This window comes from Chiloscyllium punctatum, chromosome 40 (genome assembly GCF_047496795.1).
Source record: "Chiloscyllium punctatum isolate Juve2018m chromosome 40, sChiPun1.3, whole genome shotgun sequence".
In the NCBI taxonomy this organism is placed as follows: Eukaryota; Metazoa; Chordata; class Chondrichthyes; order Orectolobiformes; family Hemiscylliidae; genus Chiloscyllium; species Chiloscyllium punctatum.
The window spans coordinates 21,624,877-21,651,943 of NC_092778.1; the positions used below are offsets into that span (position 1 = coordinate 21,624,877).

Genomic DNA, 27,067 nt, shown 5'->3' on the forward strand with positions numbered 1-27,067 from the left:
GGTCGCGGCCCCTCCCCCCCTACCCTCAGAGCTCGGACGCTGAGGGCAGGAGAGAGCGGCTCGAGGTCCCGCCGGTGAGGCAGCTTATCGCCCCGCACAGGTGGCCACTTCACGGTCTTGTGACAATCTGCGTGTGGCTTCCCGGGAAGGGAGTGATCGGTAGGGGTGGGGAAGGGTGTCGTTTGCTTTTGGTTCAGATCCCGGGCGCGATTCTAAAAGGAAATGAACCGTTGAGCCGAAGTGAGCGGCTGTCCGCCGCCTTGCCGACGAGCTGCAAGCTGTTGTGATTGTTTTTGCTCGCAGTGCCCTGTGGGAGTTGTAGTCCCCCAGCCCCGGCTTCCTCCGTCACTTATTGCGGACGCAGCGGGGCCCCTTGGACTACAACTCCCAGAGGCCCCCGCGGCTCCGGCCTCCTCTTCCTCCTCCTGCCGACTGAGACCAAGGGGGTAAGGGAAAGGGAGCAGGAGGGGAATGATCCCCGTCGTCCAGTGACTTTAACCGGGCTTTCCTTTACCGGCAGCAGTGTAGAGCTGCAATTTAGTTGTTCAAGGCTCTTGCTGAATAATCGGTTTTCATGCTGGAGGGACGGTGAATTTTTTCAGAAACGAATCCTGAGCCGAGCGAAAAAGCACCTCTGGCCAAATTCTCCACTTGTGTTTCACATGTTGGATGTAATGTAATGTAATGTAATGTAAGGTTGATACCACACTAATGCAAAATTGGCCATTTGCAAATGTTTCTTAAAAGTCTGCCCGGTACTTTTCAAGAGGGTATTATCCCTTTAACTTGGCACAGTTCTTCATTTTGCTGGTACTGAATTTGTTTGTGAGTACCGTGGATTGATATTCACGATATCTGTTTCTAGCTAATTTAGAATCTCAGGGTAGCTTTTTATTTTTAAAAAAAAGAACGAGCCTCCCATCTAACCTCGGGTGACTGACTTCTTTACCTGCCATTTTCAGATGAGGATGTACACACGATTGTAAAATTTGGAGGTACCTGCACACGTCGAATTGCAGTATCCTGTGTGGGAAATAGTTTTTTTTTGTGAATATTGCAGTTGAATTTGAAGGTTTTGTTTGGTTTTAAAGTAGCTGCGTTTCGTGGGACTCACTTTTTTTAAAAACCCTAATTTGTATGGTTGTCCTTTTTATGTTTATAAGAAGTTTTATTTTTAAGGTTGTAAAAGACTTATGGTATAAGCAATTATCTATTTTGATTCACTAAGTTGTTTACACACTGGATACCAGATACTTCAGAGGATCAAATTATCTTTCAGCTTCAAATTTTTAATGCAATTTAAGCCCCCCCCCCCAACCCAATCTATCATAACTGTATCATCCTTCCAACCATCTCATCCTTCCACCATGAGATATGACTAAATTTCTTGCACATCCTTTATGAAAGTTTTTAATTGCTCATTGATTGGTGTTTGTTTTTAGTTGAGAAGCACGAAGTTGATTTCCCTCACTAAACAGACCTACCTCCTTGTCTAAAGACACTCCTTAGAGTCAGTCTCCTTTGTATGATTTTGGTGTCTGATTTTGTTTGATTAAACTGTCCTTTTAGAAAGCTAAAGTGAAAGGGTTATCCTAGTAGACTTTAGTGTTAAATGTTTTAAAAATAAATGGGGTGTATCAAAGGTTATAATCAGTGATTAGTTAAAATCAGCACTTTTCTGCATTCCCTTAATGCTTATTCCAAAATCACAATTACTTAGTGACTGTTAGTCAAAAATACTCAATATTCAGGTAAATGCAGCAACCAATTTGTTTAGTACAGGTTAAAATAGATAAGTGAATAAAATATTCATCAATAAGTCTGAGGAAAACTTGCTGTGCTGAAATCTCCACTAGTGCCTCTCCACTATCTGAAAAGTGCAAGACAGGGTATAGTAGATAGGGATGCTAGTGCCCTGGACAGAATATGTTGGAAAACAAAAAAGGTATAGTTGCTCTTCTGAGGGCGTGCTACAGACATCCAACTTGAGGAAGATGGTTAGCTCAGCATTGGTTCATTTCCCGCACTGGCTGAGGTTATCATGAGGTTATCTTTCTTAGCCTGTCCCTTGCCCGAGGTGTGAGGACCCTCAGGTTGAACCACAACCAGTCATCTCTCTGTAATGACCCTGTAGTCTGTTCAAGTAATATGTAATGAGATGGATAGATGAGCACATTTGCATGGAAATTAGAAAGGTGCAGGAAGAAGTGATTCAGTCACCTGAGTCAGTACTGAAACAAAGACAAGCTTGGGGATCCCTGCATGCATCTGTGCTTCTATAGTCGGCACACTGTTGTCAAGGGATGTCCAATATTAGTCTGAGGCTGTGAGGAAGGCAACTGTTCACTGCCTTTTCTTCCTTGTGAGAGTCCTCTTTGCCTTTGCTGCTATAAAGGACAGTATTAAGAACATGAGCTTTATTTATGGTTAATTTACTGCTGGTTCACAATATTGACATGACATTTGTCGCCTTGATAATTCTAGTCAAAAGCGTGGTGCTGGAAAATCACAGCATGTCACGCAGCATTCCAGGAGCAGTACATCTCTGGTCTTGTATTCTAAACCTCTTGAAAGCCAACATTGCATTTGCCTTCCTAACTGCCAACTGAGCCTGCATGTCAACCTTATGAGAATCCTGAACTAAGACTGTCATGTCACCTTGTGTTTCTAAAGCCTTTCCCTTTAGAAAATAGTCTACTCTTCTATTCTTCCCACAAAAGGGTGTAACATTTTACTTTCCTGCATTATATTCTATCTGCCACATCTTTACTCTGTCTTGTAAACTGTCCTGTTCCTTCTGCAGCCTCAACATGACCTGCCCCTCTGTCTACCTTTGTCATCTGCAAACTTTGCAACTTTGCCATCAGTTCTTTTAACTGGATCATTAATGTTTAACATGAATATTTGTGGTCCCACCACTGACCACTGGAACACCACTCGTCATTGGCTGTCATGCCAAAAAAGACTCCTGTCATCATTGCCTTCTGCCAGCCAGACAGTCCTCTATCCGTGCCGTACTTTGCCCCTAACACCATGGGCTCTTCTCTTAGCAGCCTTGAATGGCACCTTGTCAAAGGCCTTCTGGAAATCCAAATAGATCACATTCACTGGCTCTCCTTTGTCTAACTTACTTGTAAATTGCTCAAAGAATTCTAACAGATGTCACGCATGATTGCCCCCTTGACAAAGCAGTGCTGACTCAGCCTTATTTTGCCACACATTTCCAAGTATTCCGCAATCTAATTCTTAATAATGGAGTGTAAAATCTTACCAGCGACCAAGATCAGGCTAAATGTCCTGTAATTTCCTTCTGCCTCCCTTAAACTGGGGTCTTAAATTGTCAAGTTGAATATCTTGCCATTAGCTCTGGTATGGAAAGATATGCTTTCATTTGAGTTGTTGAAAATGTACAATAGCAACATGGTGAATAATATGCCCAAGAGAGAATGTGCCAGAGCTGCAGCAATTTAAAAAGGCAGCTCACCACCACCTTCTCAGGGGATCTAGGGATTGGGAATAAATGTTTGCCAAATTTGCAAAGCCCAAAAGCCATGAATTAATTGAAATAAAGAATACAGTCCAGCTCTATCTTGTTGCTAATCTTGAAAACATCTGTTGCTTCATCATAACTGAACTGGAGCTATACATCTTTGTATGTAAGAAGACAATGGTGCGTAGGAGGATTTTTTTTCTGTACAGGTAGAGGTGGCTGACTCCATTAATAGGTCAGAGGCGTTGGTGTTGCCTGCTCTATTGATGGGAGTTTCCTGTCACTGGCAAAGTGAGAAAATCATATTTGCAGTTGCTTTACCAGCTCTGAAACTGCACTGAAACTCTACGTGTCGCCAGGGTGTGCAAAATGTTAGGCACTAGTAAGTTTTTTTTTGGGAAGGTATTTGGAAGTAGAAACCTTGGTAATTGTTAATGTCTGTAATTTCTACCCCTCCCCCACTCCAACTTCTGTACAAGGTGACAATGTTTGCATCATGAATATCCTGAAGCACAGACCTTTCCTTTCAACAGAAAGACAAAAGCTCTGTGTCGTGGCCATATTGATTTTCCACTTCTGATCGTTTTGGGTGGAATGCCATCTTTCCTTGGGCTTTACCATTGGCAAGACACCAGTCACTAGCCTGATCTTGGTCGCTGGTAAAATTTTAAACTCCATTATTAAGAATTAGATTGTGGAATACTTGGAAATGCTGCATTCTACGATGGTAGGCTTGCTGTCCAACTCCTACAGGGTTATGTCAGGAATGACAATGAGAGTTTCTTCCTTGTCAAGATTCTTTGTTGCGTAGAGTTTGAGGGAGTAATCCCATCACCTTTAGTATGGCATGTTAGGCTCTTGGTGATAAGACTGTCTTTGTCTTTGCCAAAGGAATTGCTGGGTTTGTTGCTTTTTGCAGAAGGGATATGGAGCGGCAATGTGAACTCAATGGCCCAGTTCTAAAGTGTGTTTGAGGCAGAGGGGCCTAGCTATACATAATTCTTTGACAGGATGTATGGAGAGAGTGGTTAGCAAAGCATGTCATTTTGGGCTACATAAGTTGGGATCTCGAATACAAAAACCTTTGGTTAGCCAACAAATAGTATTGCATTCAGTTCTGCTGTGACATGTTAGAGAGAATGTGAGGGGGTTTCAGAGATTTGGAAATTTAGTTGCGAGGTTAGATTGGTAAAGGTAGGCATATTCTCTCTCATAAAGGAGAATGAAGATTTGATGTAGGTGTACCAGATGAGAATAGGCTTAGATCCTATAAACAAAGAAAACTTTGCATTAGCTGATGTTGTAAGGACTTTGTTCATATTTTTAAGATTTTGTACAAGGTATGCATGGAGATTGTGAGGAAGTGATTTCTTCAGCAGTGAGTGCAAATAACCTGAAACCACTGTCCATAAGGGTGGTGGAAGTTGAGATGGTCAAAGGAAATTGGATGGACATTTCAAAAGAAATAAACTTTCAGGGAGAGAGTAGGGATAGTGGACTGACTAGATTGTCTACAGCATACCATGAATGGCCTCCTGCTCTGTAAATCAATTGCTTCTCTTTGCCAGTATATGCACAATTACACAACCACTTACCTTGTCCTTACTGGCGTCAAGATTGTTTGTTATCCCATCCACTGGATTGAACATCAGTTCCCTACCCCAGCACGATGTAATTATGTGATGCAATGACGCAAGTTAGAAAGTCACTTTGGATAATTCCAAACCTGTGACTCAAATCAACTAAAAGAAAATGCGTTTCAGGAATTTATTCATTCATCCTTAATTGCCCTTGAGAAGGTGGTAGAGAGCTACTCTCTTGAATCACAGCAGTTCACTTAGATTTAGATGCACTCAGTGCTGTCAGGAATGGAACTCCTTGGATCTTGATCCAGTGATGATAAAAAAACAGCAATTTTAATTTCAACACACCATCGTGTAGTTGTTTGGAGGGAAGTTTGCAGGAAAGTTTTCAGGTAGTGGTGTTCCCATGCATTTACTAGTGTTATATAAAATTGCACATTCTCGAAAAAGAACTGTCCGATGGATAAAAATGCCCGTAAAAATGACAGACCTGTGAAAGCAGGTTGTTTTAATGACTGCAGCTTCTTGTTTTTGGAGAGGGGGCAAATGGTGGGTGAGTGGGAAAATGCAGCCATCCCTCGGTGTAATATTTGACAGACGTATACTTTCTTCAGCACAATGGTACATGTTGTACACAAAAGCTGTGAATAGAGTCAGAAATGTACAGCACAGAAACAGACTCTTCGGAATGCCTGTTCAGAATCTAGATTTCGGAATTAAAACAGTAAAGTTGCTAGAATTGATGTTCTTCTGATGCAGTAGTAGTTTGCAAATCTATTCAGAGCTTAAAAATGTGTTGCTGGAAAAGCGCAGGAATGAAGAAAGGCTTATGCCTGAAACGTCCTTTCTCCTGCTCCTTGGATGCTGCCTGACCTGCTGTGCTTTTCCAGCAACACATTTTAAGCTCTGATCTCCAGCATCTGCAGTCCTCACTTTCTCCTCCTTGCAAGTGTATTCAGACAAGTTTTTTATTAAACGTGTCTGTGTAATATTTGGATGTGTAATAATCATCTTTGTCAATATAAATTAGCTTGGATTTTGTCAATGCAAATATTAATGTATGTTAGCACTATACTTAGAATTGTTTTGTGGCAGAAGTCACGCTTCCAATAGATCTGTACCATTTGTAACTTTTTAAATAATTAAATGTACTAGGAAGAAAAGCTCAAACGAACCAATGTAAAAACAATTTGCTGTATGAGGTAACTACATATGCATGACCATGGAAAGCAAATGTGTTGATACATGCTAATTAACCACCTGAACCTTGTTACATGGACAGTTTGTATAGAAATATCCCTGTAGCCTAATAGTTATAATAATTATTTTGTGGGGTCTTATAGTGCTGTGAAAATGTCCCTACCTGCAATCCAAATTCAAGCCCCACTTGCCCTGGAGGCGTAGGAGCAGGTTGACCTTTAAAAGTGACAATAAGAGAGTTTACTGTGCTGCATAGCTTTTTTTTAAAAAGCTTTATGCATACCATACCTCAATTATTACAATTTGCTTCAACAACTATTGAAATACTAAGTGGTTTTTCATAATATGGAACCAAAAGTTGTTGAGAATTTAAAATTCTCCATGGGGTGGCACAGTTGGCATTAGTTAACACTGCTGCCCCACAGTGGCAGGGACCTGGGTTCAATTTCACTCTCAAGTGAAGTTTTCACATTCTCCCAGTATCTGTGTAGGTTTCCTCCAGGTACTCCAGTTTCCTCCCACAGTCCAAAGATTGGGTGGATTGGCTGTGTTAAATTGCCCATAATGTCTAGGGATGTGCAGATTAGGTGGATTAGTTATGGGAAATGGGAAAAGGTGGGATGCTCTTTGGAGGGTTGTTGTGCTCTTGAATGGGCCGAATGGCCCACTTCCATGTTGTAAAGATTCTGAATAGCTGAATAACCAAATCTTCATGACTGAGACGTGATTTAAGATTTAATTCCTTGCACTTAGCATGATTATGTCAAAGGCCTCCAGATATTTATGTGGGGGTTTGGGGATACAGAAAAACAGGATTTGGAAGTGTTTTTTAGAGTGAAAGCTGCTGATTAAAAATTAGGTTTTGCGGAGTTTTTGATGGGCAGGTTTAGAAATTAATGAAAAACATGAAGGGAATGCATATTTCTTGAAAATTAAAGAAGCAGAAAGTGATAGCTGGTCTACTAGTTTGGTTGATGTTTTACAGGTTTTGTAGAGCAAGATGCTATAGAAATTAACTTAGTCAAAGGGTCTGACATCAAAGTATGCATTCATTGATAAAATTTCCAATTTGCTAAATGTTTGCATGATGTTCTGGGGAAAGAAATGTTTTCTTAAAAAGCTAAATTCATTGAAAAAGCAGCTAAATATTTGGATGGTTGCTTAAGGAGTTTGCAGAGAAATTTTTTTTCTAGATGTTTGAATTGGAATGGGTATCAGCGCTTTTCTGCCATATATCTATCTTGTGACATTCTCTGCAGAAAATATGAAACAGAATTCAGCTCATACTGCTAAATAGGATTGTAGAGCTATGAAGTAATTTTCTCATACATTCCCTGAACAATTTCCTTAAACAAATTTTCTCTCGTCCACTCATGCTTTCCTCTTTCCATCTTCTCTCCCCCTTCCCCCCCCCCTTCCAACTCTCCCATCCACCCCACCATATCTTCATAAAATGTTAATTTCTAAAACCTAATAGATATAAAGCTCAAATTCTCTGCAAGTACATAGTTCTAATCGTTTCCCATTTAAATTCTTTCAACCCATTTTCCTTCAGCCATCAATCTAATCTTGAATATTGACAATAGTTTCAACCTCGACCGCTGACCTTGAAAATAAATTCCACACGAATGCGAAACAGTTTGTTTCCACCCACTCTGTCCCATACCTATTAAAATCTGATTAGGGGTTAGCAAACTTAATTGATTTTACGTGACCTAATGAGCTTTTTCTGCATTAATAGCAGAAAGGAAGTCTCTATTCTATATGCTTACAGGTAGAGTGATTATCAGGGACTAAAGTTATCCCTCAGTTGAGGTGATTCTCAGCATGGATAACACAGTAACTACTGAAGGTGATTCTCTTCAGGCACTTTGAGGTTTAAACAAGTTATCAGTTCATTTCAGAGGTTGCTGTGTTGTCTTGGTCACGTAGTTGATTACGCTACTTGATAGCATTGTTGTGTCATAGATACAAGACATTCACAATAAATTTTATGTCTATTATTTAGTAATTCCTACGTGGTTTCAGTCCACACTTCATTTCAGGTATTTTTGTCAGATATTGTTTCACAAATGCAGTTTTTTTTCCTCAAGTTTTTGTTTCTGCAACTAACAGCAGTGATGCACATCCTCTCCTCTAATAAGGTTTATTCCTGTATTTGAGCAATGGTATTAAGTCACATTATTCACAATTTTAATGTCTCTATTATGGATGTTTGTATCCATCTATGTAAAATAAACTATAATGATACCAAATAAGAGAGTGCTGAAATTAACCCATAAATTTAGATCTGAGCTGTGATAATGTGAAGGACCACAGACCTAAACGTTTATCTCTGTTGCACCGTCTACACTAGAACGTCTCCAATTTGGGTGTTGTGACCCCAAGTGTGGTTGCGAGCTGAAATTTCAGAGGTCATGTGTTCAAAAGCAGTAATGACCAATTTCTGTCAGTCCCCCTCCTGGGTTTTCTCTCCCTGAACAATGATTTTCAAGCCTTGAAATGTGGTCACAGTAGGAAAGACATTGGGAACTACTCCTCTGTGTAGATGCTGCCTGACCTCCTGAAACCTTTTCCATTATTTTCCTATTTCTATTTCCAATTTCCAGCATCCACCGTATTCTGCTGTTTGATTAGTACAATTAATGTCATCCTCCTACCATGACAAATTTACTAATCAGAGTATAACAAAATGTACTTGATAACTTTTTTGCTATAAACATAGTGAATTGTACTGGAAAGATGACATTTCTCAGAGGAAGTCTTAAATCTATTGTAATCTTTGCAACGGTGCAGTCAAGAAGTGATCTGTAGTGGATGACTGCAGTATGGTCAGGCTGGAGGATGTGAAGAGTCAAGTTGAAGTGCTATTAGAAGTGATTTGAGAGGAAGAAAGTCTCAGTGGAGAAGTTGGAGATTGGGTGAAAAGAGATTGAAATATGAACTTAAATTATGTATTCAAGTCAGATTCACAAAGGTCAATACTGAAGGATTGCTCTAATCTGAGGTGTATTGGGTGAAGGTGAATCCAGTCACCTATAGTGGAACAAAGGGAGCTCAGAGGTGAGAGTATAGAGACTGTTGTTGAGACAGAACTGAAAAGCAAGAGACATGGAAAGATTTGAGCACGAGGGTGAGAACTTTAGCTCTATCACTTTAAGAGCAAAATTAAGCCATTCAGCCCATCTGCACCGTTCAATGAAATCCTGGCTGATTTCATTTTCAACTTTGTTTTCCTTTCCTCAATAACCCAACACCCCCCACCCAATCCCTTGCTGATTAGAAACCTGTTTATCTCAGCCTTGAATATGCACAGCCCAGCCTTGACAATTTTCTGCAAACAATAATTCCATAAATATATTACCTTCTGAGAGAAGAAATTCACTTTCATTTTGATGTTAAATCTGCAACCCCTTATTTTGAGATTGTCCTCTACTCCCAGACTTTCTTAGTGTCTACAAGGGAAGCAGCCTTTCTGCATATACCCAGTCAAGACCCCTACAAATCTTGTATGCTTGAATAAGATTGCCTCTCATTGTGCTAAATTCCAGTAAGCATGGGTCCCACCTACTCAACTTCTCATATCAGCCTGGTGAATCTTCTCTGGACTGTCTCCAATGCCAGTGCACCTTTTCTAAATTAAGGTGCCTAAAACTGTTGGCTGTATTCCTGCTCAGGTCTTAGTGCCTTGTATAGTTTTAGCACAACCTCCATTCTGTACTCTGTTGGAACATAGAACAGTACAGGCCCTTTAGCCATTGATGTTGTGCCCAGATCAGACTAACCTACATACCGTTCATTGTACAAACTTCCATGTGCCTATCCAAGAGTCGCTTAAATGTCCCTAACGTATCTGACTCTTCTACCACTGCTGGCAGTGCATTCCACGCACCCACCACTCTGTGGTAAAGAGCCTACTCCTGACATCTCCCCTAAACCTTCCTCCAATTAACTTAAAATTGTGTCCTCTGTGATAGACATTTCTGCCATGGGGAAAAGTATCTGGCTATCCACTCTAACTATGCCTGTCAACCTCTTAAACACCTTTAAGACTTCTCATCTTTCTTCACTTCAGTGGGAAAAGTCCTAGCTCCTTCCACCTTTCTTCATAAGACATGCCCTCCAGTCCAGGCAGCATCCTGGTACGTCTCTGCACCCTTTCTAAAGCTTCCACATATTTCCTAAAATGAGGCAACCAGAACTGAACAAACTATTCCAAGTATGATCTAACCAGGGCTCTATAGAGCTGCAGCATAACCTTACGGATCTTAAACTCAATTCCCCAGCTAATGAAAGCCAAAACCCCATATGCATTCTTAACAACCCTATCAACTTGGCTTGCAATTTTGAGGGATCCCAAGATCCCAGTGTTCCTCTACACTGCCAAGAATCCTGTCTTTAACTCTGTATTCTGCATTCAAATTCAACCTTCCAAAATGAATCATTTCATAATTTTCCAGATTGAACTCCATCTGTCATTTATCAGCCCAGTTCTGCATCCTGTCAATGTGCAGCCTTCATGTCATCGGTAAACTCAATAACCCACCCTTCCGCTTCCTCATCCAAGTCATTTATTAAAAAAAAAATCACAGAGCCAAGTTCCCAGAACCGATCCATGCAGAATATCACTGGTCACCGAGCTAGAGGCTGAATACTTTCCATCTACCACCACCCTCTCTGCCTTCTATGGGCCAGCCAATTCTGTACCCAGACAGCCAGGTTTCCCTGTATCCCATGCCTCCTTACTTTCTAGAATTAGCCTACCATGGAGAATCTTATCAAACACCTTGTTAAAATCCATGTACACCACATCTACTGCTCCACCTTATCAACATGTTTTGTCACATCCTCAAAGAACTTAATAAGGTTTATGAGGCATGACCTGCCCCTCACAAAGCCATGCTGACTATCTCTAATCAAATTATATGGATTTCCAACTAATCATAAATCTTATCGCTCAGCATCCTCTCCAATACTTTGTCCACTGCTGATATAAGACTGACTGGTCTGTAATTCCCAGGAATAACCCTGTTCACTTTCCTGAACAAGGGAGTAACATTTGCCACCCTCCAGTCATCTGCACTACTTCAGTGGACAGTGCCAAAGGCACGACAGACTTTTCCCCTATTTTCTGTAGAACCTAGTTTGTATCCCGTCTGGCCCTGGAGCTTTATCTGTCCTAATGTTTTCAAACTTTTCAGCACGTCCTCCTTCCTAAAATCAGCTTTTTCTTGCATATCAGCCTGTTTCACTCTGTCCTCTCAAATGTCAACGTCCCTCTCTGTAGTAAATACTGAAGCAAAGTATTCAAAAGAACAGCTTTTTCTTCCTCTGACTCCAGGTGAAAGTTCCCTCCCTATCCTTGATCAGTCATACCCTCACTCCGGCCATCCTCTTGTTCCTCACACAAGCGTAGAACGCCTTAGGGTTTTCCTTAATCTTACCCTCCAAGGCTTTTTCATGCCCCTTTCTAGCTCTTTGAAGTCCATTCTTCAGTTCCTTCCTGGCTACCTTGTAATCTTGTAAACATCTTTGCAGCCTCAACCTGTGTTTGCTTCTTCCTCTTGACTAGATGTTCCACATCTCTTGTCATCCAAGGTTCCTTCACCCTACCACCCCTTCCTTGCCTCAGTGGGACAAACCTGTCCAGCACTATCAGCAAGTGCTTCCTAAACAACCTCTACATTTCAGTCTTGCATTTCCCTGAGAACATCTGTTCCCAATTTAGATGCCGCAGTTCCTGTCCAATAGCACTAATTCCCCCTCCCCCAATTAAATATTTTCCCATACTGTCTGCTCCTATCCCTCTCCAGGGGTATCATAAAGGTAATGGAGTTGTGATCACTATCAATGAAATGCTCTCCCACTGAGAGATCTGACACCTAATATGGTTCGTTGCCAAGCACCAAATCCAACATGGCTTCCCCTTTTAGATGGCCTTTGACATATTGCGTCAGGAACCCTTCCTGGACACCTGACAAAAATTGCTCTATCCAAACTATTTCAACGATGTAGGTTCCAATCATTATTAGGGAATTTGAAGTCACCTGCTACTTCTGCACCTTTTCAAAATTTGCCTCCCAATCTGTGCTCCGTGTCTCTGTTGCTCTTGGCAGGTCTGTAGAAAGCTCCGAATAAAGTGACTGCTCCTTTCTTGTTTCTGGCTTCCAAGTCTCTGTAATGGCCACAACATCGTAGTTGCAAGTACTGATCCATGCTCTGAATTCGTCAGCCTTAATCCTGATACTACTTGTATTAAAGTAGACACACGTCAACCCATCCCACCTGCTGCACCTTTGCCCTATCAAGTGTCTATCCCTCCTCAGACTCTCTGCGCGATGCATCTGGCTGTTCACTACATATTCTATCAACTGATCTGTAGCTTAGGTTCCCAGCACCCTCTCCGCCAATCTAGGTTAAAGCCCCTCTGAAAAGCTCTACCAAACCTCCTGTCCAGGATATTGGTGCCTTCCAGTTTAGGTGTAATCCATCCGTTTTGTACAGGTTCCACCGTCCCCAGAAGGTGTCCAAATGATCCACGTATTTGAAGCCCTCCCTCCTACACGGCTGTGCTGCTACGTGTTCATCTGCACTTGCTCTCTATTCCTAGCACGTGGCACCTGTAGCAATTGAGATTACTACCCTGCTCATCCTGCCGTCTAGCTTCCAACCTAACTCCCTATATTCTCTTTTCAAGTCCTCTTCCTTTTGAAATAAAGACAATCATTCAGTTTGTCTTTTCTATTACCTGCTGAACTTGGCTGCTTGCTTTTTATGGTTCATGGATTTAAAAACTCTCAAATTCCCCGTTCTGTAGCTTTCTGCAGCCTTTACTTAAATAACACTCAGCTCCTCTATTCTTGCTGCCAAAGTGAATGACCTCCGATTTTCTTACAATAAAACAAAGTGCAGATGCTGGAAATCTAAAACAGTGGTGAAGAAACTCAGGTCAGGCAACATCTTGTAAAGAGAGCGACAAAGTTTCAAATCCAGAACTCTTCGTCGGAGCATTCTGACACCTGAATAGACCAGAGAAACTGGTATTGTTGTTCTCGGAGCAGAGGTATTGTGGGGAGATTTAGCAGGAGTGCTCACAATGGAATGATTTTGGTAGAAAAGGCCTTGCTTATTTACACAAGTTTTAGGAGCCTTGTTAATTGAGTTTATAAGATTTTGGTCTCTCTCTTGTTTTTTTTTTATATATCGATAGTGGTGAATAATGTCGGAAGAACCACCACCTCCATATCCTGGGGGACCTTCTGCTCCATTACTTGAAGAGAAACCAGGACAGCCACCATCAGCAGGTACAAATAATATTTTGGCTAAAATATTTTGTAAAATACTTACTGAAGTTACAAGCATATTGCCCAAAATTGGGCAGTCCGAAGACCAGAATTTACAAAAGAATTATGAGCATAGGTGAACGTCTGACAGTTTGTCAGTTATTAGGTGTGTACTTAATCACCGTTGTGGCAGTAAATCAAAAAGTCAAAACAAAACTGTTGCAGAGAATAGGACTGTCTTTTATTGTAAGAATACCTTTTGACATAAACATAGAACATAGAAGAATACAGCACAGTACAGGCCCTTTGGCCCTCGATGTTGCGCCAATCCAAGCCCACTATCCTCCATATGCCTATCCAATGCCCGTTTAAATGCCCATAAAGAGGGAGAGTCCACCGGCAGGGCATTCCATGAACTCACGACTCGCTGAGTAAAGAATCTACCCCTAACATCTGTCCTATACCTACCACCCCTTAATTTAAAGCTATGCCCCCTTGTAATAGCTGACTCCATACATGGAAAAAGGTTCTCATGGTCGAAGTACTTGTATTAAAAAAAATGCTTTTTGTACAGTCAAAATATTTCCTTGTGATGCTGAAAGTGAAGGATTGAGATGGAGGAAGATCCAAATTCAGCATGATTTTTGTCCTAAAGGTGCTGGATTTTGGACTTTGCAGATATCTGAAGAATAAATCTGTCTCCATGCTGAATGTCATTAGTGGAAAAAATTGCATCAAAATTTTTAAGACTTCAAAATTTTTGTGAGATCTGAATTATTATGGACTTTTCTTTCTTTTTGAAAAATCACTTTTATATTGAAAGGGAACAGAAAATGAGGTTAGATTAACAATGCAATTTGAAATCCATTACAAAATTAATTTGATATGGCAACTTGCTTTACCTTGCAAACATATTGTGTATTTAAATTGCATATTTAATATTAGTGATTTTTAAAGACGTGATGAATAATAATCCATATATAAATTTGGTATTTACAAGACATTTTGCACCTAGGATGTCCTTTGCATCTTGAGCTGGTAAAGTGTTCTAGCACAATGTAAAAGAGTGGACAACTGCAAATGGTGAAAGACAGTAAGAATTAAAAGCAGAACAAGTAGCTAGAAAGCTACCACTGGAAAACAATTCGGTATTGACAGTACATCAATCCTGAAAGTCATTTACACGGTGTGATTCAATGTTTGAAACATTATTGAATGTAATTGAGGAAAATGTTCTTTGGAAAATAAAACTTGTAAATCACGATTTTGGATTTCTAAGTCTAATTTTTAAAGGATCAAAAATACTGTTTTGATACAGTCCATTGAATTTATTGTCTTTTTAATATCTTTATTTCATCAGTTTCACCAGAACAATGACTGTTAACTGCATGTTGATCCTATAGTTTGACTTTGCATGTTGTGTACAACAGCACCAATAAGTGTTTTGAGGAGGGAAGAGAGTGGAGGAGTTACTGTTTTACAAGGTGTGCACCTCCAGTTTAACCTTGATTTGAGAGTGTCATTCTTTCAAAGGTATAGGCAATTGAGCATCATTCACAAATGCAAGTTTTGCCTGATTGTTTTATTAATGACTCTTAAGTAGAACTTGTGAAACAGAATGAAAATTGAACAGGGGCAGCTCGGTCGCACAGTGGTTAGCACTGCTGCCTCTCAGCGCCAGAGACTGGGGTTCAATTCCTGCCTCAGGCAATTGTCTGTGTGGAGTTTGCACATTCTCCCCGTGTCTGCGTGGGTTTCCTCCCACAGTCCAAAACTCTGCAGGTTAGGTGAATTGGCCATGCTAAATTGCCCATAGTGTTAGGTGATGAGGTAAATGTAGGGGAATAGGTCTGGGTGGGTTGCGCTTTGGCGGGTCGGTGTGGAGTTGTTGGGCTGAAGGGCCTGTTTCCACACTAAGTAATCTAACCTAATCTAATCTAGAATTTAATCATCTTGGGAGGGATAAACAATTATCTCTTAGATAAGCAAATGTTACCTCAAAATAATAATTCACACTATCATTTCAGTTGTATTTTTGTTACAATGTGGAAATGTTTTTGCCTGTTTCTTCAGTGCATATGCTGCCCACTACTACTCAAACTCATGGGTATTCTGTCCCACCAGACGGTGGACCACCTCCTTATGAGCCAATGGCGCAACCAGGATTTGTACCACTCCACACACCAGCAGAAGGTGGTATACCGCCACATGGTAATTAAATATCATAAACTTTAGCATGATTGCTGAATTTGTGAATCTGATAGACAGCTGATTGAACTAACCTTCGTAAATATGAAACAATACTGGTCGTTATGTAGATATTCAGAGTTAAGGTGTGAAAGGTTCAGGTTTGCTTTTCAATTAAAACTTTCAGAAGTATTTCCTGTATAATGATTCAGCTGGTTTGGTGGAATCCAATGTTGTGTTCTCGAGACAGAGATATACAGCATGGAAACAACCCTTTTGGTCAAACTCGTCCATGCTGACCAGATATCCTAAATTAATCTAGTCCTATTTGCCAGCACTTGGCCCATTTCTCCCTAAGCCCTTCCTATTCGTATATCCATCCAGATGCTTTTTTAAATGTTGTAATTGTACCAGCCTCCTCCACTACTTCTGGCAGCTCATTCTATACACGTACCACCCTCTGTATGAAAATGTTGCCCCTCTCACCTTTAAAACTATGCCCTCTAATTTTGGACTCCCCTACTCTGGGGAAAAGCCCGGCTCGATTTACACTATCAATGCCCCTCATGATTTTATAAACCTCTATACAGTCACCCCTCAGCCTCTGAGGTCCCAACCTATTCAGCCTCTTCCTATAGCTAGCCTACATGTAAAATTAAAGACCGAAAATGTTGAAAATAGCTGGCCTAGCAGTATCAGCAGAAGCAGAACTGAATTCTGATGAAGGGTTACCAAATTGAAACGTAAGCACTATTTCTCTGCAGAAGCTGACACGTTCTTGCAGTTTTTTTTTGCTAATAGGGCTAAATAAGTTTGCTTTCAAAAGAACCTCATTCCCATGCTATTTTTAAAATTTGTCTGTGATTTAGTGTCTCTTCAAATCCAGCCTTCTCAGTAATAAATTAGTAACTACATATAACTCCTGCATTCTTCTTGCAGTGGAGAAAGCATTGGCTTATTCTGGTGTGTAGATTGTAGAACATAGGAGTGGGAGTAGACTGTTCAGCCCTTTTGAGTCTGCTCCTCCATTCAAAGAGATAAAAATTGATCTAATAACCATCAACTCCACTTTCCTGTCTCATCCCCAGAACCCTTGATTCGCTTTATGATTAAAAAATCTATCTCAACCTTGAATTTAACAATTCAACCATTGTGGTAAAGAATTCCACAATTTCACTTAGAAAAGTAAAGTTAAAAATCACACAATACCAGGTTATAGTCCAACAGGTTTAATTGGAAACACACTAGCTTTTGGGGCGTCGCTCTAGCATCTCCAAATCGTACAAAAGTAATTTCTCTTCATCTGTCTTAAATATGTGACCTCTGATTCTGAGATTATGCACTCTGATCCCAGACACTCCCACAAGGAGAAATAGCCTTTCTGCATCTACGGTGTCAGGTCCTGTTTTAGTACAGGAACTTCTCATTCTTCTAAATTCCAACCAGTATCGGCTCAACCTATTCAATATCTCCTTGTAAGACCGACCCTCCATACCTGATATCAGCCTAATAAATCTTCTCTAGACTGTCCCCACTGCAAGTGTACCTAAGATAAGGGGCCCCCAAACAGTTCGCAATATTCCAGCTGGGGTTGTGGTAGAATTGTACTCAGACCAATCAAGTGCAAGTTGCAGAGTTCCCATGTAAATTGAATCAAAAACGTCTCAAGCCAGGTCGAGATGGTGACCAATCTGTAGACTGAATTAGTCTTGATTAAGGAAATTTTGATACTAAATATTCCAGTTTGCTCCAAGATGAACTGTTATACACTCAATATAGGATTGTATAACAGAATGCAGCTATTTATCCCAGTCGCTGCACCAGAAGAGTGGTCCAATTTGTCCCATGCTTCATTCTTTTTCCTTGCAACTTTCTTTCCTTCAAATATTTATTACTTTTTTTTTTAAAGCTAGTGTGGAATCTATATCCATCACCCCAGTAGCTAGTGCATTCAAAACCAAGCAATATGTTTGGTATTTTTTTTGCTTATGTTGCCTCTGTTTCTTCATAAATTATCATCTTCCAGTTCCCAACTGTTAGCTGTTGGAAATCATTTCTCCTTATTTCGTTTAACTAAACCCTTCTTCATTTTAAATCCCTCTCATGAATCTCCTTAATTTTCTCTCCTTAAATGAAATTCCAGGTCCTTCATCCCTGGAACAGTTCTAATAAATCTCTTCTGTGCTGCTTCCCAAGACATTGCAGCCTTCATAAAGTTTGATGTCCAAAATAATTTTTAAAATATGAGAGAAGTTGAAGAATTATGTACCTTCCTGGTACCCTTTGCTGAATAAAGCTGCTGTTCTGTACTATGCAATCTAGGTTTTATGTTCCAGTCATAAATTTAGAACCAGATGTAAACCAAGCATCCTCCTGGATGCTACACCCAACTCTTCAAAATTGTGGAAAACTAATTCTGATAGGCAATCCATCTATATTCTAATCATGATAAGCAGCAGCGTATGAGTGAAACAGCATGTGAATGACCTTGAGTTTCTATCAGTGAACATTATAGAAGGTCAAATGTTACCAAAATGTGAATTTTAATGTTTTGTCCATTTCACTTTTTAAAAAAAAACCATTGTGGTTTATGCAAGTTTTTAAACTGCTATTTCTGATGTACCTCAATCACATTGTCTATGTACTAAGCATGAATGTAACATAGGATTGTGACACAAAAGTTCAAAGAGCTACAGTAGCTCAGCTTGAGATTTAGTGTGAGCTTACACCAAATTATTTAAACTTTAAAATTAACACATTTTATTTTTGCAAGGCAAGATAATAAAAAATTGAGCTGTCTTTAACATTTATTGATAACATTACTGATCTTTGTTTTTCTAATTTTTCCTGGACAGGTTACTATCCAACAGCTGGACATTACCCACCACCAGGCCATTATGTACCCCCGGGTCACTATCCTCCCCCTCCTGGACACTATGCACCTCAGACTGGACAAACAGCAACTGTTATAGTCCCTCCAGGTGCTGCAACAACAGTGACAGTGCTGCAAGGGGAAATGTTTCAAGCTGCACCAGTGCAGACCATGTGCCCTCACTGCCAGCAGACCATTACAACTAAGATCACTTATGAAGTCGGCTTATTGAATACTTTGTTCTGCCTCTTCTGCTGTTTTGTGGGGTAAGTAACTACCACAGACAAATGATAGAAATGAAAGCTTATGGAAACTTCTTGAGGTTTCTTTGGTTATAAAGAATTGCACACAAACTGGAACTCTGAATTAAGATGAGTTGAATTTCACGTGTAAACTTGTGACCCACTCTTCTGACATATCAGTGTATCTTTTGGTCCTCTGCTTTGACTTACTAATCCAGCTACTTTTGTATTGTCTGAAAACTTTAGCAGTACACCTTTATCCTAATTATTGGTAGATGCAGTGAATTGATCACAGAACAGTATCTTGTGGAGTGCAACTAGTCTTTTTCAGAGGTTCTTTCCATTAAATCAATTTTCAGTCTTTGACTTCCTGCCCAGACCATCACAGAAGCCAACCTTCCATCCATGGACTCTGTTTACCACAGCCCATTACCACAGAAAGGTTGCCAACATCAAAGGTCTCTCCCACCCTGGCAACTCATTCTCACAATCCTTCTGGTCAGGCAGAAGATACAGAAGCGTGAGCACATGCACCCCCAGTAGGTTCAAGAACAGCTTCTTCCCTGCTGCTATTAGACTGATGAATGGACTCTAACTTATACTGATTTCACCTAGCACGTGCCTTTTGCAATGTAACTTGTATGCCTCTGCCTAATCTTATTTTTCACTCTTTTTGGTTTGTATGTCCTTGCTTACTATGATCTGCTTGTACTGCTTGTAAACAAAGCTTTTCACTGTACTTAGGTATTTCAATTAATCAAGAAACAGTGCTGAAGATTTTGGCACTAGAACAAGCTTTTTCACTAGCCAAACTGCTCCAGTGCAGCCACAACACTGGCATTTAACCAGCAGTGTAGACAATTTCTCAGTTATGTCCTGTACACACAATCCAGACCCTTTTAATTTGCTCTGTCTGATCAGCAAAGTGGTGGAAGTGGTTGGCAACTGTACTCTCAAGTGGCACTTACTTAGTAGCAAATTGCTTATTGATGCTCAGTAGGTCACTCAGCTGCTGAACCCATTTCAGTCTTCTCCAGAGGTGAGAGATAGAACTTCAAACAAAATAATTAGACCTAGGAGATTAGTAATGATAACTAACTGCAGGTTTCAGTCACAGATTGGCTTGCTAGACAACTAGAGAGTTGGATCAGATTAATGGCAGAATTTTATCCCCATTCCAGACTGGTTCTGCTTCCATGTTCAACCCATAGTTTTAACAAAAGTAGTACCCTAGCAATTTACAGTGCTTCAGAAATAATCACCATGGACGTGCAGAGAGCTGAAAAAGCAGTATGAAATGTTATTATTCTTCTCACCCAGTTTGACTTGTTTTGGGTTTGCTCACTCTTTGGAGATACATTTAGGTCAACTGTATAACTAGGCAGAGAATTAGTTTTACACATTTAAATAGAAAAAAAAGGAAACATATTAAAATGAAGGGAGTCTATTATTCCCAAGTCAAATTTCATGTAATATGATTTTTGTAAAACATTTTTTAAAAAATTGTCATACCTAAAGTGCTAGAGAAATTCAGCAGGTCTGGCAGCATCTGTAGAGAGAGAGAAACCATTAATGTTTTGAGGACAGTGATGTTTTGTCAACGGCCCCAAAACATCAACTGTTTCTTTTTCGAAAGATGCTGCCAGTAGTGCTGAGCTTCTCCACCATTTCAGACCACCATCATCTTTGTTTAATTTTAAATAAATTGCTTAACTCTGTAAACCATTAAAATAGAGGGCAGGTACAGGTTATCACATTATCAGTAACACTGTTAAGTGTTAACCAATTTGGAAGATTAAAAAAATACAGCAAACTTTGTTTTAATCAGCACTTAATTGACTGGAAAAAAACTATGTACTTTAAATACCGCAATACATGCTGTCAGTAATGTGTAACGGTGATGTGTATATCCCTTGCAGTATATTTCTATTACTTACTATGTGGTTTTTTACATTGATTTTAGGAAGCTTGTTGATGTCTTAACATGGATTTTTCAGGGTTTACTGCGGTTATGTGGACCTTTTTTGATTATCCGGAATATTGATCATCTGGTACACTCCTGGTCCCATAGTTGCCAGTTAATAGAAAAATTGTTGCATTTGAAAGGGACTCCCCAAAAAAAGCTGTTTCAACAAACTATGAAGCTTAAGCTTAAGATAATTAGAAAAATACAAAATAGTGTAGTGGAATAAACTTAGAATATTGCTTTTAAAAATCAAGTTGACTCAGGGGTCCAAAGGATACAAGTTTTTTTTTCCACTTGTACAAGAAGTCTGAGTTTTTTTTAAAATCTCTGCAAGATAACTGTGTGGAATAAGTTCCTTGAGAAGTCAGAGAATGTATTTTTCGAGGAAATAGATGCCTGGCTGAAGCAAGTACTATCCTGGGTGGACAAGTTTGCACTTGGCACATTGTGTAATTCCTAGATGGCTCAGAATAGTATTTGTAATGCGAGAACAGTTTAGAGTTAAAACATTGGGACCTTGCCACAAATATGAGGGAATATAAACGCAAATTTGTTTTGTGAGTGTCTGGTTTTTCTAAACAAAATGGGAAATTCTCATTGTTGAAGCAAACTCTGATTTTATGGTTACTGCTGACACCATGAGTCTCTTGTCACGAAAGAGCTTTTTAATAAATGTTTGTGGTATTACATGGAAATGATTGTTTGGGTCAGATTCTCTCACTCAATGGAGAAGCACCGAAGTATTAGTTTGTAGAAGGAAAATGGCTAAGTGTTGCTTAACCTGCGAAAAACATCTTTTAATATTTACATACCTCCCGGTTGTAATGTGATGAATGTAAAATATATTTTCATGTTTTACTACTTGTAAAAACAACTAAAATTTTAATTTCAATTTGAGTTTCAGTTATCAAACTGAATTCTGTAATGTTTTATAATTAGGATGAATAGTTTTCTTGTTATTGAATGAATTTGCCTTTTAACGACAAAGAGCACAGCAGACTCCTGAATTGAATTGCATTTACCAAGTGATTCCACAAATTACATTTACATGCTATCAGTAAGGCATTCGACAAGGTTCCCCATGGGAGACTGATTAGCAAGGTTAGATCTCATGGAATACAGGGAGAACTAGCCATTTGGATACAGAACTGGCTCAAAGGTAGAAGACAGAGGGTGGTGGTGGAGGGTTGTTTTTCAGACTGGAGGTCTGTGACCAGTGGAGTGCCACAAGGATCAGTGCTGGGTCCTCTACTTTTTGTCATTTACATAAATGATTTGGATGCGAACATAAGAGGTACAGTTAGTAAGTTTGCAGATGACACCAAAATTGGAGGTGTAGTGGACAGCGAAGAAGGTTACCTCAGATTACAACAGGATCTGGACCAGATGGGCCAATGGGCTGAGAAATGGTAGATGGAGTTTAATTCAGATAAATGCGAGGTGCTGCATTTTGGGAAAGCAGGACTTCTACACCTTAATGGTAAGGTCCTAGGGAGTGTTGCTGAACAAAGAGACCTTGGAGTGCAGGTTCATAGCTCCTTGAAAGTGGAGTTGCAGGTAGATAGGATAGTGAAGAAGGTGTTTGGTATGCTTTCCTTTATTGGTCAGAGTATTGAGTACAGGAGTTGGGAGGTCATGTTGCAGCTGTACAGGACATTGGTTCGGCCACTGTTGGAATATTGCATGCAATTCTGGTCTCCTTCATATTGGAAAGATGATGTGAAACTTGAAAGGGTTCAGAAAAGACTTACAAGGATGTTGCCAGGGTTGGAGAATCTGAGCTACAGGGAGAGGCTGAACAGGCTGGGGCTGTTTTCCCTGGAGTGTCGGAGGCTGAGGGGTGACCTTTATAGAGGTTTACAAAATTGAGGGGCATGGATAGGATAAATAGACAGTCTTTCCCCTGGGGGGGTGGGGGGGGGTGGAGAGGGGGGAGTCCAGAACTAGGCATAGGTTTAGAGTGAGAGGGGAAAAATATAAAAGAAACCTAAGGGACATCGTTTTCATGCAGAGGGTGGTACATGTATGGAATTAGTTGTCAGAGGATGTGGTGGAGGCTGGTACAATTGCACCATTTAAGAAGCATTTGGATGGGTATATGAATAGGAAGGGTTTGGAAGGATATGTGCCAGGTGCTGGCAGGTGGGACTAGATTGGGTTGGGATATCTGGTCGGCATGGACAGGTTGGATTGAAGGGTCTGTTTCCATGCTGTACATCTGACTATATTTTGGTTAAATTAGCGTCTGGTGCCCAGACTCTTGAACATTAGGTTTCACTGACATATGTTTTTGTGGGATCTTATCTGGTTCCTTTTAAAATCTTATTACATGATATTGTGTTTTTTGATTTGTAATATGGCTAAGCCCACAGAATAAAGCACTTGGTGTGAGGCCAAAATCTTTATCTTGGGCTTGCCACAGTGCTCCAGTGAAGCTCAGCGCAAACTGGAAGAAGAATACCTTGCTTTCCACCTGGAGACCTTATAATCTTCAGGACTCAAGATTGAGTTCAATGATTTTAGCACTGAGCACCTTCTCCCTGGTCCTTCTCCCAATCCCTGCACACTAGGCCTTGCCGTCACATGGACTGCTACCATAACTATCTCATCGTCACCCACTAGCTGACCCCTATCTCCCAGACTGACCATTACCTATTCCTTTGTCTGCCCAGTTGCTGTTATTTCCCTCAATGCTCCATCTCCACCCAGTGCTGGCTCTTCCCCACCCTATCTTTAGCATTTTTTTGTTATGTTATCATCTCTACAGTCTCTTCTGAAGAAGGCCCACTGGACCTGAAATGTTAACTTTGCTTTCTATCAACAGATGTTGCCAGACTTTGAGTTTTCCAGAAATTTCTGTGTATGTTTTGGCACTGTGATTTTATTTTGTAATTAAACAATACAAAAGGAACTGGATCTGTTTTGAACTTGGGCATTTTAGACTGCAGTTCTAACAAATGTGGGAGCTTTATTGGTGCAACAGATGATGTGTCTTTGCAATGCAGTAGTCTCCCTGTACCCATGGGGATATGTTCCAGAACATCCTGTGGATAGGAGCAAACCCATTCATTTAAATGGGAAACTACCTTCCTGGCAGCCTCCGGGTTCTGGAACATTCCCTTTTATATGTTCGGGCTGCAGGAAGCCGCAGATAACTGAAACGTGGAAAATGATTCCACGGATACAGAGATTGCCCTATATTTTCCAATCACCTTTTCAAGGTACCAGAATTTGACCTGTAACAAGTTAAGGTTGTAGAAATGTGGCTGCAAAGTGTTTTTTTTGAAAAAGATGTTTTTTGTTTTAATCTAGATGTGACTTGGGATGCTGCTTAATTCCCTGCTTGATAGATGATCTGAAGGATGTGATGCACACTTGTCCAAACTGTAAAGCTTACATATACACATACAAGCGGGTATGCTAACAAACATCCTGATCCTGTCCAAGAAGTGTTGGAATAAGTTTAAAACAGCCAACTTAAATTGTTCACTTTTTTAAGTTCAATTTAAATCTAATAATCTAAATGATTGTGATATTTACAGCAGGTACTGTGCTGTAATTCAAGCAACTGTGAATGCCTTACTTGCAGAACATATTATGTTGAATTTACCTATGTATAATTATGTGTAAACAGGATAAAATGTCATTCCCTACCTAAAATATCTTTCTAACTTTTGAAGTTCCCTGTACAGCAAAACCTGTGCATAGTTATCTTTAAGATGGCGATTGGTTTTCAGTATTTATATATGCATATTTGGTCATTGTGCTGATGGTGTTTAAAAACTAAGGGAAGGTAACTGGTTCTAGCCCAAAACATTGCACACCACAGTGATACTTTTGTGATGCATTCTGTTTATTTTTCAGTATGCAATTTGATAAATCATTAAAATGTTGTGTAGAAATTATCACAGGCATGTGGCTTTATACTTGAAACTCCAGGGGACAATATAATTTTGTCTGTCATCCCAAATGCCTCTTAATGGAATCATATGCATGAATGTGTTTTGTTGTAATATTCTTGCATTTGAGTAATTTTACATTTGCATCCTACTGAAGTTTTAGTTTTATTTAGAAACCCATCCTGATACAGATCTCAACACCACATTTCAAAAGTTGATATGTAGATTATTGAGAATGGTACAATGAAGGCATGCTTTAGAAAGGCAGTATTTACTTTTGAAGTAAAATGTTTTGCTAAAATGTCAGTATTAATACTTGTCAGTTGATTGTTGCCAGACTGCTAATTTTAAACAAATGTTCAGAAAGTTCTAAACTGTCACAAATGATTTTGACTGTAATTATATTGCAATGATAGCCAGTGAAGTCATTTTTAACCCAAATGATGGAGTGTGTACAGCAGAGGTTCTAAAAATTACCATGTTTGAATGACTAATTATGCAGAGCTTAGATTTTGTGGGTCAGTAGAAGTTTGTTTTTTTATTTTTGAGGTTTTGTCTGTTACAATACAGAACTGTACCAGGATTTCCTGATGTTCTTTATAGTAACATTTTGAAACATTGTACAGAGCAGAAATCTTGATATATTCCGAATGTAAATGTAATATTATACTGTGATGCTTGTGCAATTTTTGGCAGCTTGCAATCGCCTTTGCTGAGAACTTAAATGCAGCATATGTGAATCTCCCACTTTGCTCCAGTATTATAATTGCAGAGATTTGTTACAAAATGTATTCTGCTTTGAAAGCAAATGAGGCAACACACAAGACACTTATTAGAAAATGTATTTATCTTTAAGAAGCAGTAGCCAAAGCCCACGTCGGCCAGGCATCTGGTTCTTTGTGTTTTAATGTGCCTGTTATTTAGCCATCAAATTAGCATTAAAAGTAGTCAATGTTAGATGTATTGGTTTTTGATGGTTAAAGAAACAAATTATTTTAGATATTAGCCATGTTTCAACCAGTTTTGTTGTCTCAGTTCAGATTGCTATAAAGACCAACAGCAGGAGGACAAAACACTGTCTTCCTCCTTTGTCACAAGATCTAGCAGTTATCAAAGCAAACTAAACGTACATGCAATAGTTCTCCAATTGTGTTTTATCAATTGAAGTGCAGCATTGGAAGGATACCATGCAGGTTATTTTCTCAGATGGAATATGTTTTGTGGGGGTCATTGGTAGGCCACTTCTCATTGTTAAAGCATTTGTGAAAGTTGTTGGTTTTGAAAAGAGGCAAAACAGGTAATTGTTTATTTAGCCCAAAATTGCAGTTTTTAGTCATCCCGATCTTACTGATTTGTTGGTGATCACGTGGGTGGGAGAGATTTAATTGTTTCATACTGTGTCTTAATACAGCATTAGATCTTAACTGTTTCACAAGGATGCTGCCTGGGTAACTAAAATACATTTCCTTTAAAAATAGGTTGACTAAAAATAATCTAATTTGTAATTAAGTAACACAGCTTTTGAGTTGAAGCTTAATTAACTATTTATGTTAAAGCATACATGGTAACACAAATTAAATTCTGAAACATATGGTAATTTTGTTTTGCACTATTTGCATGAATTCTTGTCTTTTTAAAGATATGCAAAGCCAACATTTACTTGCCTTCATCACCTTTCACATGGAATGAGCCAGGAAAAATTGATTCTTGGTCCTATAATGTCTGAGTTTAAATCTTTTGTATCCGATCTCCTTTTGGTCTTTTAAGTGATATGATCATGTTTGCAAATCTGTTCTAAAAAGCATTCTTTTGTTCTAGTTGAAAGTGGTGATATGCACAAAGTTCTTGCTGGAAATATCTTAATTGCCAAGTGGCTATTTTCTGTAACTCAAACCATTATTGGTTGAGACAGCTTTTGTGTACAAGCTGATTGTTTAAACATTCCTACAGTGTACATGTTCATGCATTCTCATGTAGAAATGGGTATATACACATTGGAGATTATTAAATGCTAATGGCACAATTTTGATGTGAAGCTCTTCTGATCTTTTCTTGGCTAAATGGCATAAGGATATGGAGGTGGTTGATCAACCCGTGACCATATTGAACAGCAGAGCAGAATGCCTTACTCTTGCTCCTGTGGAATTATCCAATGCTGAATCTGTGCATGCCTTTGTTTCATAACCGCACTCCGTCCTTTTATTACAATAAAGGAGCTAAATGTGTATGGAGAGGAAATCCTGAGCCAATAACTTGTTTAAAAACTCTGGTATTCTGTCCTATTTGCAGCAGCATGTTTGGGATGCATACTAGAGTCAGAGTCATAAAGTTGTACAGCATGGAAA

At 39.6% G+C, this 27,067-nt stretch overlaps 1 protein-coding gene across 8 annotated transcripts; it reads left to right on the forward strand.

Moving 5' to 3' along the window:
- Window positions 1–26,757, forward strand: cdip1 (cell death-inducing p53 target 1). 8 transcript variants are annotated; one of them, XM_072559446.1, is made up of 5 exons: window positions 1–100; window positions 13,484–13,577; window positions 15,630–15,767; window positions 18,599–18,881; window positions 24,136–26,757. In XM_072559446.1, the coding sequence occupies exons 2-5, from the start codon at window positions 13,493–13,495 to the stop codon at window positions 24,245–24,247; spliced, it is 618 nt and encodes a 205-aa protein (XP_072415547.1). In that variant the 5' UTR covers window positions 1–100; window positions 13,484–13,492; the 3' UTR covers window positions 24,248–26,757. The 8 variants fall into 8 exon arrangements, with proteins under 8 accessions (XP_072415547.1, XP_072415553.1, XP_072415548.1 ...); XM_072559452.1 differs by having other exon boundaries at window positions 15,681–15,767; XM_072559447.1 differs by having other exon boundaries at window positions 5–74.
- The last annotated feature ends 310 nt before the right edge of the window (window positions 26,758–27,067 follow it).